The sequence below is a fragment of the Podarcis filfolensis genome (genome assembly GCF_964270895.1).
Source record: "Podarcis filfolensis genome assembly, chromosome: 7".
Classification (NCBI taxonomy): domain Eukaryota; kingdom Metazoa; phylum Chordata; class Lepidosauria; order Squamata; family Lacertidae; genus Podarcis; species Podarcis filfolensis.
This window is the reverse complement of record NC_139603.1, coordinates 34,911,159-34,930,412: the sequence shown is the minus strand read 5'-3', so window position 1 is coordinate 34,930,412 and position 19,254 is coordinate 34,911,159. Positions and strand designations below refer to the sequence as shown.

At 40.5% G+C, this 19,254-nt stretch overlaps 1 protein-coding gene across 5 annotated transcripts in view; it reads right to left on the bottom strand.

The window, feature by feature from the left end:
* Nucleotides 1–19,254, bottom strand: part of SLC66A2 (solute carrier family 66 member 2) — a 59,348-nt gene that overhangs the window by 22,725 nt on the left and 17,369 nt on the right. For 2 of the 5 annotated variants that reach the window (XM_083624071.1, XM_083624072.1), the window contains exon 4: nucleotides 16,025–16,078. The exons of the other annotated variants lie outside the window; for them this stretch is intronic. In XM_083624071.1, coding sequence (XP_083480197.1) covers nucleotides 16,025–16,078 — 54 coding nt within the window. The remainder of the gene's footprint in view (nucleotides 1–16,024; nucleotides 16,079–19,254) is intronic. 5 annotated transcript variants of the gene reach the window in all.

The following is a 19,254-nucleotide window of genomic DNA, read 5'->3' as shown; positions in this document are numbered from 1 at the left end:
AAAAAGCACAAGCTTGCTTCCTCGTTATTCACAGCTTCTAAGCACCATGAAGTCTGCCCAACCTCATCGTCTGAGCTGTACATCGGCTCCAGTCCACTTGGCAGCCTCCCTTGGCTGTGTTTCATTGGAAAAGTGTCAAGAGATTCAGTCACAAATCTTCTACATACCTTGACGTTTGGCTTGTCTTCCTCTATCAATAAATAGGCAATTGCCAGGCCTAAATTAATGTATATTGAATACCAAACATCCTCTCTGAGGTTAGTCATAATACCATTAACTTTTCCTGCTTCAGTCTTCCTCAGTTACCCCACTCCTGCCTCTATGGGCCACTTCTACTCCAACACCTTGTGGTGTGAAGTAGAGTCTATGGGCTAATTCACAATATGAGCTGGCAAGAGCTGCTTTCCCAGGCCACACTATACATTGTAATATAGGTGTGGTGAATTAATAATCTAAATCATAGTATTTTTTTCCCCACTGATATGAAAAGGAACACCTGATTTCTCCCCCCCAACACACACACACACACACAAAACAACAACAACAACAACAACAACAACAACAACAACAACAACAACAACAACAACAACCCATATTGGTAAAATGGTTTGATGTTACTGAAGGTTTGATATAATTCACCAGCGAGCTGGGCCTTTCAAAAGTGCAATGAAAAAGGCAAAAGAGACTTTGCACCCATTTTAGTTGCTAAGAGCACGCAAGCTCCTGAGCTTTAGGCACTTCAACCGAAAACCACACGCACACACCCAAACACAGAGCTTTATAAAATGAGAAAGCTGCAAACTGTTCTGTCTGTTCTATCCAGGGTCACATCTCCAATACAGCAAGAAGAGGGGGGGTAGGGGGGAGTGGTGCAAAATGACCTGGCAACAAGCCCTCCCAAGAACCACACACAGACTGAAGTGAAGTCAAGATGACACTGGTTTGCAGTGACGTTAAATAAGCCCCCCAATGTGTATTCATGATGTTTTTTGCACAGCCACGTGCACAGAATTGCCACAGCAGTCTTTCCTTCTTGCAAAAAGGAGCAACTGAAAGCACACGTATTGGCCTGCTTCATATGCCACGTTAAACTAAACGTGGTGCTGCAAGCTACTGAAATCGTGGGTATTCCTCCCCACTCCTGCAGCTGGTCTGGCTCAACCTTACATCTAATCCTGGACTCATGGTTTGCTCCCCACAAATAAAGCATGAGTGGTATGACAAGAATAAATCTTGGTTACAAGCTCAGGGCTTGACTGCATAGAAGGAAACCATCAACCTAGATTTAGACATCACATGAAACCAGGCTATGGGTTAGTTCCTGACAGTGTGGAAGCATGAGTGGCAGAGGAGCACAGTGCCCAGGGCCCAGGAGAGGGAGGTGCAACGGGTACACTGTACCCTTGCACAGGGTCTAAAAGGGGGCCCGATAGCAAAAAATTCCCTGGGACCTCAGAAAATGTTTGCATATACAGTGGTACCTCGGGTTACATACGCTTCAGGTTACAGACTCTGCTAACCCAGAAATATTACCTCGGGTTAAGAACTTTGCTTCAGGATGAGAACAGAAATCATGCTCTGGTGGCGCGGCGGCAGCAGGAGGCCCCATTAGCTAAAGTGGTGCTTCAGGTTAAGAACAGTTTCAGGTTAAGAACGGACCTCCGGAACGAATTAAGTACTTAACCCGAGGTACCACTGTAGTGTGAAGACTAGCATTTACATTTTATGTAATCCTACATAAAATGCCATGACACGTCGTCCCGTCCCCCCCCCCCCCCCGCTTTCTCTTCTGCCAAGTGCCCCACTTCTTTCAGCCAATCCAGAGAGGCGATACTAAAGTTTCAGGGAAAGATCTGAGAAGGCGGGCTTGCCTAGTCTCTCTTGAAGGTGACGTGCTCCACCTACTGAAGGGACTGCCATCTGCTGGCGAAAGGGCAGCGGGTGTCAGCACTGACATCAGCCCGCCTTCAAGGAAAAGGAGGGCAAAGCAACTCATTGCCCCCAGTATCTTGAACAGATGAAGAACAGACTACGTCTGGCAAAATTATTTTTCCTAAACAACTCTCCTAAGAATCAGGAGATAGTTGATATTTGCACTGATTCAAATTATATTTGTAAAGGTCTTGATAAAAGCAAAAACAAAAAACCCCACTCTACCAAAAGAAAACCCCACCAAAGATATTTATACTTACTGGAACATTATTCATCTCTGGGGCCTCCTGCTCGGGTTACATATGCTTCAGGTTACAGACACTTCAGGTTACAGACTCCGCTAACCCAGAAATATTACCTCAAGTTAAGAACTTTGCTTCAGGATGAGAACAGAAATCGTGCTCCAGAGGCACAGCAGCCACAGAAGACCCCATTAGCTAAAGTGGTGCTTCAGGTTAAGAACAGTTTCAGGTTAAGAACAGACCTCTGGAATGAATTAAGTACTTGACCCAAGGTACCACTGTATTTTGATTTGGACATTTTCTGACAAAAAGTGTCGTTAAATTGGAAATATTGGTTAACTTGAGAAACAGTGTTGCACAACTCAAGTTATTCTGGCCAACTTGCAACAAGCTGCAAAGTTTGAAGGGAGCTCTTGCAGCATTGTTGTTGTTTTGGTCAAGTGAGCACAGCTAGGTGCTGCAATTTTTACTTATATTTAAAATTTTGCTTACAAATAAAGCTGAGACTGACAGAAGGAATGGTGAAGCCCGGAGAACAGTTTTAAAGTTGAACAAAGGGAGATCAGATTCAGGTAGGTAGCTGGGTTGGTCTGACGCAATCGAAATAAAAAAAATTAAAAAATTGTCCAGTAGCACCTTAGAGACCAACTAAGTTTGTTCTGGGTATAAGCTTTCGTGTGCATGCACACGTCTTCAGATACACACGAAGAAGTGTGCATGCACACAAAAACTTATACCCAGAACAGACTTAGTTGGTCTCTAAGGTGCTACTGGACAATTTTTTAATTTTTTTATTAAAGGGAGATCAGTTACAGCATGTAATATTTTACTATAGAGGAAGGCAGCAGCTTTGGTCACATCCCAGCAGTGTCCCCCTTAATTTTGTCCCGTATAAATAAACTGGCAACAGTGGGCAAAACAACTCTCAGAATTTTCCACTCCTGTTTAGGAGCAAATCATTAGGTAGGTGGTTGGCTCCTCTAAAAATCAAAGTATTAAATGTATTTGAATTTACATAGGAAATCCCTCACTACTGTATCCCTACAACACTCCACATCTGCATTTTTGCCTTAAGGTCTTAGATGCTAGTTTTGTGTGAGCTTTATATGTCATACTTCATAAAAATTATGATCCATAATATTATGTAGTGCTGAGAAATGTAGTGGTATAATGAATAACATCACTTACTTTCAAAATAGCATCACTTTATCAGTGTGATTTAACCCTTAAATGGATAAGTGGGGTCATATTTACCCACTACTTTCCGATTCTATATCACCATGGCAACTGCTTCAGTACTATTTTATGACAGAGTCTAATGCAGCATTGCCACATTTGGTACTAATGTACCAGATATAGTAGAATTTTGAATACTAAAGTACAGAAATATTACTACTAATCTGCTACCACTACTTCTACTACTACTAAATTATTAGTATATAATATTTGTCTTTTTATCTTTCCCCCTTTTTTAAAGATATAAAAATATTCATTTATAAATCATCTCTCCAAAATGTATTCTCATGAATTAGGAGGCCAGCAAAGAAAATACAAGAAAAATGAAAAGGGGGAGGGGGGGTCAACACTCTTTCCATGTGGATTAAGTGTGGCATCAAAACATTTTTTTCAATGAACTCACCTATAGAATTGAAGCAAGAGGAAACTGTTGGAAACCTCACCACCATATGAGGAGCAGCTGATTTGGTTAATCATATACAGTATTTTGATGAAGGGGCAGATGCAGGAAACGGAAGACAGAAAGAAACAGACATACAGACACATATGGAAGTAAATTTGGAAGATTAGAGGAGTGATCACAATGTAGGCCTTGACATTGGATGTATCACCACTGAGATTCCATCTCATCACAAGGAAATTAAAAGAGTATATTACAAACAGTCACATTCCTCCGCCTAAAACATTCCCAAAAGACAGCGGCAATCAAGTTTGAATCTTGAGAAACAACACATTTTGCTTGAGAGGCAATCTGCAAAGTACTTTGCAATAATAGTAGATTCCACACCAGATTCTTCCCACATTGAACAACATTTCTTATGAGGTATGTACGTTTAAAAGAAACGCAGCATGAGATTCCAGTAAGATTTCCCAAGTCTGTAGATTGTAGCAACAAAAGAGGGGAAGAAATTGCTCAGTTGATAACCGATACCTCGAAAGAACATGCTATTCCTCTCAGTAATTGTAGAGCTCAAGTCTACAGTAATGGGGCAAATATGGCCGGAAAACACAACGGCACACAAGCAAAAATACAAGAACAATGCTCAACAGCTATTTTTTTACCTTGATTATTTTCTAAGTATAGATGGATAAAACAGCATTTCCATGTCATGTTACTTTGCATGTTTCCACTCATAAGTGCATTTCGTTCTATTTCTATGTCAATCTGCAAATGTTTTAATCTACCCCAAAATTTGAATTTTAAAATAGTTATTTTAAATATGCCAGCATAACTCCCCCATCCTGATTTAGCCAGGGCAAACCAGCAGAAGTTATGGGACTGTGAGCCCTGAAAATTGGGTGTTCAAGGGGAGGAACAGGGACAAGGCAGGACAGACTGACTCTAGATCTTAACATTGATCAGCTTGGTCACACGACCCAGCAATCCTGAGGAAGGTGCACTAGCACAAAGGATGGTGTAGGTCAAACTCTATTTTAAAGGCTTGTTTCCTCCCCGTAGGCTTCGGTTGTCTCAGCCAGCAGTAGCCCCACTACTAAACAGATTTTGGCTCTGGTGTACTTTATGCCAGCTTAATGTAAGGCGCTGTAAATTACACTGGCTTCCAATGCTTAGTATTGCTCCCTAAATTTTAATGGAGAGCTCCACTTAGTGTCAGCTCTCATGCCTTAGAAAGCCTTAAAGGTGGAGAGTTATGAAGATAGGAATAGTGAATACAAATAATTAAAACCAGGGCTATAGAGACTTCAAATTCTGAGGCAGCGGCATTACCTTCTTAGGAATCACTCTGTACATAGCTGTACTATTATTTTTTTAATGCTAAAACCAAAAATGTATAGAGAGTACCTGGTAAAGCTCTGTTTTAACACCTTTTTTCTACATGTCTGTATGGAAACTCTTTATAGCTTCAATGGGTTGTTGTATAATCCAATCTTTGTAATTCAGGCATGCATGAAACAACAAAATATGAATTCATAAGCAGTATGGTGTTGAAAGCCAGTTACACTCACAAAAGGGCTTAATGTGTGTTTTTGTTAAGGCACTTACACCCAGGTTTCTAAAGCAGCAGCAAAAAAATGTTAGAAACAAAATGATGTATTTGTATTCTGAACCTACCATCATTTAACATTTGTAGCACATCAACAAGGCACAGCAGCACCAACAGCCAAATATAAATCAATAAATGGGGGGGGGGGAGAGAGATGACGTCAGCTCTTGTGCTGGTTGTCTGAGACTTGAGGTCTTCCCTGTGAGTGCTGAAATTTGCCATCTAACTTTGCTTTTGCACTTCATTGGGATACTTTTATTGGTAGATCAGGCAATAAGTAAAGCAGTCAAAAATAAGAAAAGGAGTCGAATCTGGAAAAAAGAAAAAACTAAAACTTTATCTCAATCCCCGTAAAAATAATAAAAATCTCCCTCTATCTCAGCAAGGGGACTTGAGAACAAAATGGCTGTTGTATCTCAAAAAAAATTAGACCAGAGTGTTGCTAAATCTGATCTGTAAACAATTATGCTGGCAATTAAATCAAATCAAGAGCAGGTGATCCCCAAGATTCAGGCTTTACTGTAGCTGAGGACATTGGGGCAGGATTCATCAATGTTGTGATGACATGTGTTACTATATCTTTAAGCTGAAGATAATCTTACAAACTAGCCTGTCAGTTAGCGCTTTACTTCAGTTGATTGATATTGCACAAATATGATTGCTTGTTTATTGATAGCATTATCTGTTATAAATTACTACATTGAATACAGAACGTCATATGGGCGACAGCACAGAAGTGAATTGTCCAACCCGTATAGAAATGCAGTGAGGCTTCAGCCTGCAGGACTAAGTTATATGGCCTCAAATGCGAAACTGATCTTACTTCCCAAGGTCAACTACCTACAAAATGTTTTCGTGGCCTTGTAGAGACATGCAAGAATAAACTGTTTGCTAGATCCTGTAGCCATGGTAAGCCCACCAACAAAGATTCTAAATCCCAGCTGAGGGATATGACACTTTGCTTCCTATGCTATTGTTTCATATACAGTGGTACCTCTGGTTACAAACGGAATCCATTCCGGAGGTCTGTTTGTAACCGGAAACTGTTCATAACATGAGGCACGCTTTCACTAATTGCACCTCTGGTGCGTGATTTCTGCTCACATCCTGGGGCAAAGTTCGCAACCAGGAGCAGCTACTTCCAGGTTAGTGGAGCTCGTAACCCAGAGCGTGCACAACCAGAGGCGTTCACAACCAGAGGTACTGCTGTACAAAAATTGGGGGGGGGGGACCTAAATGAACAGGAACTCTCCTGTTCCAAATGAAGTTTTCTGATTTTATTTCCAAGACACACTGCATTCTGCGAACACTAAGTATGTACCATCTCCACTGGACTGTCAGGGGAGGTGCTGCCCTCCCTTAAGTTTTTTTTGCTAAGTATTACTTTGGGTTTCCCCAAACATACTAGAACCTCCTTTTCTGATTAGTCCAGTTTTAGCTACAGTCCTATCAGCACTTACCACCTGAGTTTTCTGTTAGGAGACGTGGTACCAGGTGCTTAGTAAAATATTTTATTGTAATCTGTTATTAAATCCAGACGCAAAACCTACATAGAAAAGAAAATATTGACTCCTGAACAGTAATGAGTTAGACAAAAGGAAGGAAGTTGAAAGTTGGAAAAACCCTGTGCAAACATAAGGAGGTTAAGCCTCAGCGAGTCAGCAAGCTCAGAAAGCCTTCACAGCAGGACTGAACTTGTGTTTATCCCATTTCTCTAACAGTTGGCGGAGAGGGAGAAGGTTTGTGCTATCAAAAGAGATTTCAAGGTTAAGAAGTCCTGGCAAAATAAGAAAGATGCATACTCATCACTGTCAGCGGAAAAATAATTGGGTAGCAGAAAGAGTGTGTTAGAAATACAGGATTCGGCAGCAGGAGAGGGCAGAAGACCGTTGAGAGCTCAATTAAAACTGTCAAAAGAAAAAGTTAATGTTTCTCAGTAAATTTTAAATAGAAATAAATACCCCACAAACTTCCACACAAAGTAGAGTTAAGCTCCGAAATTGTATGGATAGCATTCTCAACTAATGTGTTTTCAAGTGCTTTCTCATAATGAATAAGAATTTTTATTCAGGAGAGATTTGTCAGATCCCTTTTATTGATCTATTTGCTTGCTTGAAACGGGGGGGGGGGGGGTTAGAAGAGAAGCCAGGCAGGTTTAAAAAGGGCTTTTCTTCAGCTTATCAACTGTTTCATCCATTCACTTGACACAGAAACAGATAAAAGTTCTATGGTCATAATATTTCTAAACATTAGCAGGCAGTGTTTGTTCACCCCCCCCAAAAAAAATATAGTCCGGCCCACCACATGGCCTGAGGGACGGTGGACTGGCCCACAGCATCCTCTTCAAGATGCTAACTCTGAACCCACCTTTAAGATGCTTACTCTGTTAGCATCCTGAAATATGAGTCAAGAAGATCACTGCTGTGAAAGGAAGAATGGGGAAGAGAGTGGAGTAAAACAACCTAGTGCAGCGGTCAGCAAACTTTTTCAGCAGGGGGCCAGTCCACTGTCCCTCAGACCTTGTGGGGGGCCGGACTATATTTTTTTTTGGGGGGGGAAATGAACGAATTCCTATGCCCCACAACTAACCCAGAGATGCATTTTAAATAAAAGCACACATTCTACTCATGTAAAAACATGCTGATTCCTGGGCCGGATTTAGAAGGCGATTGGGCTGGATCCGGCCCCCGGGTCTTAGTTTGCCTACCCATGACCTAGTGTATACTGAGTCCATTTTAACAACCACCTGAACACCCAGAGGCTTTGTTGGGACAAAGCCTACGGAAATGAAATCCAGTGAAACATTCCGAGAAGCTAGGTGTAAAAAGTGCAAATGGAAAATAAATACATACACCCACACACATATTACAGTGACTAACAAAACAAATTTTAAATCCTAACAGCAAACCATTTCAGCTTCTGCTTCATCCCTTGCTCTGATTAAAATGATGCTGTTTCCAAGGTGGTAGTTCTGGAGCTTTGAAGGTGGGCTATTAGAAAGACTCTCATTTGCTGAATCATCTAGATCATCTAGATTGAGGTCACATGGTGCTAATGGGTCCAGTGTGTGCACCCAGTTATGTATATCCCTTTTTGCTAACATTGCTGGATCTGTTGGCATCTCTTTAGCAATTCAATAGGCAGTGGTTCTCAGAACTGGATCCTACCCGGATCCAGAAAAAACTTGTCTGAAGTGCTGCTTGATGCTTTATTACTATCTATCTGTTAAAGATAAATGAAAAAGAAATATACTCAACAAGAACATGCCTTTTTAATGAATGCTCCAATTTGTTATGCATCTTCTATACTTTGCCTTTGTTTCCGAGTAGAGAGAAGGAATCACCACCAATGTATTAATATAGGAAGATGTATACATATGGCACAGCTATTTAATTTAATCGTTGCAGGCAAATACTATTTAATGTTAAGTATCATTTGCTCAATTCATTGTGTACTGAGCAACATGCAGCATTACTGCACCATCCTTTAGAGATAGGCATAAAGTGGAACAATTGTGAAAATACATGAAGCTTGTCCAGCCAAGACAACTATGAAAAGCGAGGAAGGACAGAAAGCAAGATAAAATACTAACAGAGCAAACTTATGCACGTTTACTCAGAGGTATATCCCACAATACCAAATGGGGCTTACACCCTTGCTAGTGCTTTTAGAATTACAGCCTAAGTCATTTATTGACTGTCATGTAATGTGGGGTGTTTCAAATACCTGAAGAATGAGCAAACCCTCTAAAATACAGCCACTAAAGCATTTCACAGGCAAGAGAGCTTTTTCTGCTCTGCTGGGAAGATTACATAAGGCCCAGATGCTGTAGTAAGATGCACCACATCTCTAATATGCCACATTGAGACTAGACATTTGAAAATGTCAGCAGTTTCTTCTGCATTCTAGGTCTCAGCAAGACCAGTTTTTGCTTTCTACCAGGTTGTTTTGATCTTTTCTTAGGATAGATCCAAATAAGTCAATGTTCAAATAATTTCTCCCTGTTCTATACATGTCCTATAACATGCTCCACTTCCAAGGGATTTCATGAGCAAATTGTTTCCTTGCAATGGTTTTCGAATATTAGGGCTATAATGTATGAGCCAGCACTGTGGTAGCATAATACTAACAATACAGCAAAATAGCTGGAGAGTATTATAGGGGCACACCCTTTGGGAATTGGTCACATCCTGGTCCCATCTTTTCTGGGTGCATGTGACAATATTACAAGTGGTAGCAGTGACAGTACTTCCAGGAGGTGATATATTTCAAAAGCATTAGCATATTTAACCTATATGTAATAACATACAAGCTACATATGCCTATGATTTTGAAATGTGGCTAATCTTGCAATGCCACCACCTGAATTAGGTCGTAAGTATGTTCTTATAAACAGAAAGCTGTTTGCCATCTAAAATACAGTGGTACCTCAGGTTAAGAACTTAATTCGTTCCGGAGGTCCGTTCTTAACCTGAAACTGTTCTTAACCTGAGGTACCACTTTAGCTAATGGGGCCTCCTGCTGCCGCCGCACAATTTCTGTTCTCATCCTGAAGCAAAGTTCTTAACCCAAGGCAGTGGCGTTGCGTGGGGGGTGCAGGGGGGGCCGGCCGCACCGGGCGCAACATCTGGGGGGGGCGCTCGCACTCACAGCTCTCTGCCCCTACCTGGCTCACTCACTCTCTCTCACTACAGGGGGCGCAAATTACTTGCCTTGCCCCGGGTGCTGACAACCCACGCTACGCCACTGACCCAAGGTACTATTTCTGGGTTAGCAGAGTCGGTAACCTGAAGCGTCTGTAACCTGAAGCATCTGTAACCTGAAGCAGGTACCACTGTACCTGCTATTTGACAAAGCTGAGTCTCCAGAGAATATTTTATCTTGGAAAGTGGGAAGGGGTAGCGGTGGCAGGGGCAGGGGCAGTGAGAATTCCTCCAAGGCATGGAAATACAACCACTGTACAGCCTGTTCTTCCTATTGTGCCCATTGAAGCAATGCAAAGTGAAGAAAATTCAGGGCTGAGATCACATTACTTTTGACAGGTTTAATCTCTAGCCATTCATGGTGGGGGTTTTTTACTCCAAAAATCACAGCATTTTGGCTCCAATAAATTTTATCCTAAATGTATACTCATCATGCTTACATAAATGCATTCAATATTTAATGGCTGCATTTGTACATTTTTTCCAAATATAAAAAATAAAATCAATTCCCTCCTTTCATCATCCCTCCCCTATTCTGTAAATCCTAACATTTGAATGCTGCAGATGAGCTACATCTACCAATTACATCCACTATCAGAACCCTGAATACCAGAGAATATTGGTTCTTGTTTTCCCTTAAGAGCTGAAATTGCTTCTTTTAGTTTAACTTATACAAACTGAAAATAGTAGTTTCAAGATCTAAGAGCACCCTCATGTGGTTAGATACAGCTGTTGCATCTTTTCTAGAAGTTTAATTGGGATTTTCTTTTCTTTTCTAATGAGACCTCATTTCACTCTTGCGGGGGGGGGGGATGTTTCCTGTTACCCACAAATGCTCTTTTTTGAAATCAAAACCAAGTGCTCTTTCAAAGTGCAAGACTTTACATCATCAGCACTTATATGATCTGTGTCTGGAATTAATCACAGTCATCTTCCTTTTCCATCTCCTTATTTTGACCAGTTTCAGGATGGAAGATTCCTGAAATTAAGAATCAGACTGAATTCCAAAACAACTGGATGCTGAGCTTAGTCTCATCATTGGCTATGGAAAAGGAAAGGAATGCTAGCAAGAGAAGCACCTCAGATGAACTCAAATAGTGGACTTAGACACTCTCTCGCGCGCTCTCTCTCTCTCTCTCTTGTTTGCTTTGATGGGTAATATGTTAATTGGTTCGCTATTTTGGCTTCTAGTAACAGAAGAAAGCGGTCAGGAACAACAGGCTGAGCTCCAAAACTGTAACTGCTTAAAGTAGGGCCTTGCAATACACGGCAGAAGCAAGACAATCCATTGTTGAAATATTCATGTGTTCTGGTATCAACCAATTAAGGCAGTCACATATTTAATTCCATATATCTAAGTGAGGATCATCTTCTTGAGGGAGCCTGAAGCAGTGGCTCTCAAACAACACAAACGCTTTGACCCTCATTAATCTCTATGAAATGGTAACTAAATTAACATTCATAACTGGAAGCTGGCTGATCATTTCAGCAGATGGAGACGAGAAAGGAAAGGAAATTGGTGGAGGAAGTGAGGACAGATCATTTTAAAAACACAGGAAGAGGTGAGTGGTGCCACCTGGTTGTTTTTAAATCAGCACAGCTGCTCCCCCCCTCCCCAGCTCCTCAGTACATCCTATCATTTTAAATTTGTACACGTGTATAACTTGGAACATATAAATGCAACAGTCATTTTCTCTCCCCACATATATAGCAATCGTTTAAAAAACAACAACTAAGGAAGATGGATTAAGGCAAAAAAGGGAAGAAATATAAGCACCAAAACTAAAATCATGGATTTAGCCATGGCACTATTTTAAAGCACTATATAAATGAAATTTTATGATCAAAAGATATAGCACTCCCATGCTGAGTTGGCAGCAGCCAGTACGAACAAGCGCCCTAATACTCCAGTCCTGGAGATGGAAAATGGTCCCATTTCAAATGTTCATAATTACATCACACTTTAAAAACAGGAATAGCCAATGTGGGGCATTCCAGATATTGTGCACTACAACTCCCATCATTATTGACCATTGACCATAGTGGCTGGGGGGTGACAGAAACTTAAACCCACAACCACAACATCTAGAAGGCACCACACTGGCTACCCCAGCAGTAAAATTACATATGACAGGTATTTCCTCGAGGGAGTGGAAGGTTCACTGATGATAAAAGCATGAGGACTGGTTTGGAGGTAGTTGGTTTGGTTGCCCTTCCTGACACTATTGATCCTTATGTAGACAATAGTGTTTGAACCCCCCCCCCCAAAACCAAACTGCATGCAGTTTTAGCACACTAGTATCATATATTCATGGAAGTGTAGACAGACTCATTGAAACATAGACTATTGAGCTGGGAGGGACCCCAAGAGTGATCTAGTCCAACCTGCTGCAATGCAGGAATCTTGCCTGCAGCTGTCCCTGGGTGGGCTTGAACCACCGACCTTCTGGTTAACAGCCAAACGCACTGAACCATTGCGCCACAGAGATGCCGATAATCTTGAGCATGGTAATTTGAACACACTTTATGACTAGTGGAATGGGGGAGAAGAGGTCTAGCATTATCCTCTATGTGCAGATCGCAAGCACAACTGAAGAATTTTGATGGCAACCAAGAATGGCTAGATACTGCAGCAGGGTATACATGAACTGCCATGAGATATCATTACTAGATCCATATAATTAAAGGAACTTAGCTTCTCAAAATCTAGAGACTCTAGTTCTACAATTTCCTTGGTAATTACCAAATCAGCTGGCTGGGGATGGCAAGAGGCCTACGAGAACAATAATGTTAGCAGTCAAGCAAACTTTTCATCTCACCTGTGACACTAAATCCACAACAGCATTAACAAATGACTAATTTGTTCAGAGCATTGTTGTAAACAGCTAGCATTCTCTTGATTCAGAGAATGATTCTTCTAAAATGATAATCCAAACATGTTACAAGTGTGTAACTTGTTGTTTAAAGGAAAACATTAATCACCTTCAAAATATCACTAGCACGGATGAGTTAAACAATGTAATGGGGGGAATCAAGTTTTTTAAAAATAAAAAAATACTCTGTTAATTTATTAAGAGGACCAAAGGCTTAATTTGAATATTAAAATTTGCTTGAAATGTTTTATTCATTATCTTTGCTCTTCATTTGTTTCCTAAGTTGTTTCTATTCGAAACCAGAAAGCTATCCATATGCTTAAGAAAATAAAGAGTCCAGTTTCAGAATAAAGTACTAGTTAAAATTGTTCTCCTAATTTTTCTTTTTGGGTGTAGAAGAATCAATGACACTAAGTGGTTTGCTAGACTGCTGACAAATATGCTCAAGAGGGACCTCAGAGAGCATAAGGAAGTAGCTCAGTTTGTGACTGGAAGGTAATACCAAATGACAGCTCCAATATCATATATCAGGTTTACTGAACTTCTATTCATCTAAACCCCCTAGGTAACATTGTCACTCTAATATACTATAGCGTGAAATAGTAGTGACAGTTTCCAAGGAGAACGGACACTCAAATAAAGTGGAACACATCCTTCTTTGAGCTAGCAGCACTTTACAAAACTGTTTTATCACCTAAAAACTCTGGTTTAACCAATTTCAAGAATAAAAAATGGAAAGCATTTATTTTAGCAACACATACATTTTAAAGTGCATTCTGCAATATGCAGGCATAAACCACTCTCATAATTCAATCAAAGCACACACAATTTAGATATAAAAATGCTTTAAATATGAGAAAAAGCAAATTGTTGCTCACAGAAAGAGGAAACAAACCACCCCAGAATATGATTAATAGTTCTCTTTAACTTAATTGTCCTTCCTTGTATTCAGGAATCCCATTATAGAAAAGTTTTTGTCTCAGGAAGATCTATGCACAGCAGCATCTCAGCCAGCAAAGTGAGGAATGTCACATGATCCTTCCCAACTGGTTGGCAACATGCACAGTGTGGGAGAATGTATAACATTGATCTGAATGGCATGGCAGCAATATGCAAATCATTCACCTCACTGGCCATTACTTGGTTCCTTCCCTTTGTACCCACCCCAGGCAATATCATCAGTAGGCAACATCACAACACCAAGCCCACCAGTGGCATTCTAAGGCACTGGTCCATGAGGTTGAGCCCCAAGTACCACCTGACCCTCAGGACTCTGCCCAGATCATGCCCCATCCCAGGTCACACCTGCTCCATGGCCTCCTCAACACACACAAACACAGATACCACACATATATAAAATGCCACATATTAATATGCACACATACATCACCCTCTGATTTTTGTGCGGCTGAAATGTCGCCTATTGTTTAAAAATAAGAGTCATTTCCCTACCCTCTGGTGCACAGGCTGCATCATTATCATTTTTATAAGATGCAAGTACCCATCTCCTTCAACCCATCACACTTCATTATCAGTTGTCCGTTACTGCAAGCGACTATACAGAGGGTGCTTAGTCACAGATTCTGGCATGAAAGCATAACTGGCAAAGCTCTTCTTCACCTTTGAAGGCTACATATCCATTTCAAGTGGGCATGTTGAGAACTCGCACACCCATTTTAATGAGCTGGAACCAGGCCTGTAAACACACTTGAGCCGCTAAGGAAAAATATTTGACTTTTTGCCCCCACAATCTGGAAGTTTTGCTAAAGCACTTACTTTTCCACACATTCACAGAGTGCACATTTTCATTTAAACCTTGAACCAGGTTTGTGTGACTCCCAGCACATGCCCTGATTGATACTGAAATTAGCTGGCAAGTCTGCTAGTTGAATATTGGTAAATAAATATGCATTAATGAAACACTTAACTTTCTCAGGCTGTATTATTTATTTTTTTAACTTGAAACACTTGCTAATAAAACAACTTTAGTAAGCTTTTTCTGTGTTACAGGAAAAAAGACAAATGAATAATATTTCTAACCTTCTAAACTTCAACATATTATTGTTTTCAACCATGCACCACAAATAAGAAAGGAAGCAGAAATGTAAACAGGGAGTTTCAAGCAAGTTTACATCCTGTGAGTTAGTAGATCTTTGCACAGCACACTGGTAAAGATCACTACAAGCTAATGATGGAAATCAAAGAACAAAAAAAAATGCAGCAAAGGTTTTGCAAAGAAGAAAAACCCTTTTTTGGAAAAAGATGCAGCAGAAAATGTTCTGAACAATAGAATAATTAATCTTGCACACTGAGAAAATGTTATTTCCTCCAATTCCAAAATGTAAGGAATGTAAAATACTTTGCAGCCTCTTAAAAAAGTGCCTCCTATTGCAATCCATTCTCTTCTGGCTGCTTCAAGTCTTGCAACAGATTCAAACCTATTATAGGCTTGGATTATATTTAATCTCTGTGGCAGAGTTGTCACACAGAAACCCATCTGTTCAGCTCTAAAATGCAATAGCAACATCTGCAGGTGCCATATCTCATAAATCACCTGGATTTTATTTTCCATCTCCTACAATTTACCAGATGCTGGCAAGGGAAGTTGAAACAACCTGGCTATGGAACTCTTACTCTTGAACTTCAGGAATGAGAAGAATACAACATTATTACTGAGTGCATAAAAAAGGGGAATAAAGGGAAATAAAGATCAATTAAGAATGTGCACATCAAGGGACCTAAAAATTGGCCAGAATAATATTTTGAAGATAAAATGTGTGGAAAGGAGTAAAAACTTGCTCGAGGAGCAAACCTGAATGCATCTTTTTCCTCAGTCAGTGTTAAAACTGAAGTGGGATTTTATTATTATGAAAAATGTAGCACAGGCATCGTCTTCGTAGAAATGATAATCATGCATTCATTTCTAACACGAAAAAAATATTAAAAGGGCAAAAAGTAAAAATAAAAAGCAGTGAAGAACAGATGGTGTTCAGATGGCAACCTCATGCAGCTTGGGTTTGTAAAGTACATACCCAGAAAGGATCTCTTGGGAGGTGTTTTGATTTCTTCATCCTTACTATCTGCAGCTACATTAAAACATTGAAGAGAAAGCAAAGACAAAACAGACTAGTTGACTCCATATAATAGCCAGCCTCTTAATTTGCTATAAATTAGTTCAGGGTTAGTATATTTTGCTGGTAGTCATGCTGGAAGGATTTGGTTATTTTAGTTCCTGTGCTGTCTACAAGACATTCTCCCCTGGATTTTGAAGCTAGATACAGTAATAATTGAGTCACAACGCACTGCTTAAAAAACATCTGAGAAATAATCTGAAATATATATTTACATAAACATAAGAGAATCCACAGCTTGAGCAAGTATTTAATGCAGTATATACATCAATACCAAACATGAATTATGTTGTCTTTTTACACTACTCTTTAAGAAAATTTAACAGAATGTTTCACTATAAGGCTTACGGAAGTTAAAACAGCATGAAATAGTTTACCCTCAGCATTTTGATAAACATTACTTAGGGATAGATGGCTTGATTGTAAATCAGTGACCATGTACATTGCATGTTCCATGTTCAAACTTCAGTGAGTTACAGAATATTGGATTCTTTGTTATTTCACTCCACTTGAGATAAACAGTTGCACACACTTCCTCAGAGTGCTACGAAACCAACAATTACTTAATTTAAACTCTATAGCCATGATTGTGTATATTCTGTGCTTAACACAATTAAATTCTGGGCAGCTACCTCAATTCTGTGTTCTGTAAATTATGAATTCTGTATAAGTTTTGCAAATCAAGGAATTTAATATGCTTGCAGAGTTTCTGTTACTTTATTTTGCTTCTTCTAAGGCAACAACAAAATCAATGTTCTAGTCAGCTCCATGGCTAAATTAACCTTGATTCTACCTGCACACTGGCTAGCCTAACTTTGCATTCTAATACCTGGGCTACAAACACGCTTAAATATACATACATACATACATACATACATACAGTGAGCTAGCTAGTACAGGCTAGTCAATTAAGTGCAAAAACAGACAGATCACAATTACATATATGTCTACTCAGAAGCAAGCCTCATTGAGTTCAGTGGGACTTATACCAAGGTAATCATATACAGCACTGTAGCCTTAGTGTTTGCTACAGGGGTGTTTCAGGTATTCATTTTCTTCTTCTTCCTCCTCCTCCTCCTCCTCCTTCTTCTTCTTCAGCAACATAGCAGGCATATCAGAAACTCACAGATCAACTGTGATACATTCCAAGATTCAAAGTCTTGAATTTTGAGGAAACAGACGCCAACAGGTTTTTGAAATGGGAGCTCTCTGTACACATTGCTCCAGAAAGTAAAGTATTACCACAAAGGTGAAACAGGACATGATATTAATGGTGCAAACACAATTAAATGTGCAGGTTCTTGTTGTGTAAACAGCAATCACAGTAAAGTGTGAGAATCCAATGGAAGCTTTCCTTTAATTGCAAACAGCATTCAACAGAGGCCTTTTTACTAGGACTGTGGCTGGGAAATAAAGAGTTAAACCACCCCTCCTCACCCTTCATGATCCCAAACCTGCTCAGGCTTTCCTGTGGCTCCTATTTACATAACAAAAGGAATGCACATTATTTGCATTCACACAATTAACACCACGTCTAATTTAGCTCTAAAGCAGCTGGAAGTTGCACTTGTATGAGCCCTATATTTTTTTGGGTTAGGCTGGACTTGTAAAGAGAATTATTTCCAGAGCAAAAAGAAACCCAGCAGGAGGAATGGCTCTTCTAGTCCAGCACTGTTGGCCTGATAACTACCGTATTTTTCGCCCTATAGGACGCACTTTCCCCCCTCCTAAAATGAAGGGGGAATGTGTGTGCGTCCTATGGGGCGAACGCAGGCTTTCGCTGAAGTCTGGAGAGTGAAAGGGGTCGGTGCGCATCGACCCCTCTCGCTCTCCAGGCTTCAGGAAGCTATCCGCAAGCCTTGGGAGCCCGCGGGAGTTCCCGCCGGGCTCCCACGGCTTGCGGAGAGCTGCCTGCATCCCAAAGCCTGGGGCGCACAGCGGAGCACACCCCGGGCTTCGGGCAGCTCTCTGCAAGCCGTGGGAGCCCGGCACGACTTCCCGCCAGGCTCCCACGGCTTGCGGAGAGCTGCCTGCATCCCAAAGCCTGGGGCGCGCAGCGTCGCGCCGGGCTCCCTAGGCTTGCGCATAGCAGCCTGTTCTGGGGGCTGGGGTTGGGGGAAGCTCGGGCTTCCCCTGTCCCAGCCCCGCGCCTGGGGGGAAAATAATTTTTTTTTCTTTATTCCCCCCCCCAAAAAAAACTAGGTGTGCCCTATGGGCCAGGGCGCCCTATGGGGCGAAAAATACGGTATATCAATGTGATGGAGAAAATGTGAGGAGGAAACTTTTATTTATCGAATTTCAGCCATGACCCCCAAAAGTCCATACAAAAGCAGAGCTGAAGTTGCTCGCAATTTCAACATTTATTTCCAGCTTCCCAAAGTTATCTTCTTAAAAGATACTTAATTGGAGTTAACAGAAAAGCAACTCTTCCTACCACCTTTCCTTATTCCTTCTGGGGGAAAGGGTATTTCTCCATTATATGCAAATGAATGAATACAATCAAGGAATACCTTGTGCTGATCATTTCCATGGTGCCAGCATTCAGAAGAAAAGCTCCAAAGGATCCCCCCCATCTGACCCAAATACAAGCACACAGAGTGAGTTTTGTGCTACAATATGCTTCATTCTCTCACATTATCTCATAGCATATTTCATTAGAAAATGTAAATTCCCTAGGCCAAGCAATTCATAAATTAAGGCAGCTATCTTGTATTTTAGGATTGTAGCATTTTCTTGTTTAAATAAGCATATATTGAAGAATCAAAACAAACTGACAACCAACGAAGACGTAATCAAAACAAATTAAAACTACAACCTGGAAAGTATCAGGTTGCTCTTAGGGTTGGAGATCAAAAAGTGAGACCACCCTTCTTCTACAGGCAAAATACCATTTTGTTCTACAATTAACCCAGAGCTCAACTGAATTAACTTTTGCAACAAAACATGACGCCAGCTACTGAATAGGATTTGGCATATTCATAAGAAAGCATTTTTAAAACAAATAACAAATTTCCAAAAAACAGCCCATTACCACAAGTCAGGCTGAATGTTCTTTTAGTACAGGATTATTATTATTATTATTTTAAAGACAGTTTTATATAACATGCCAAATTAAAGTTCAGTAACAAAAA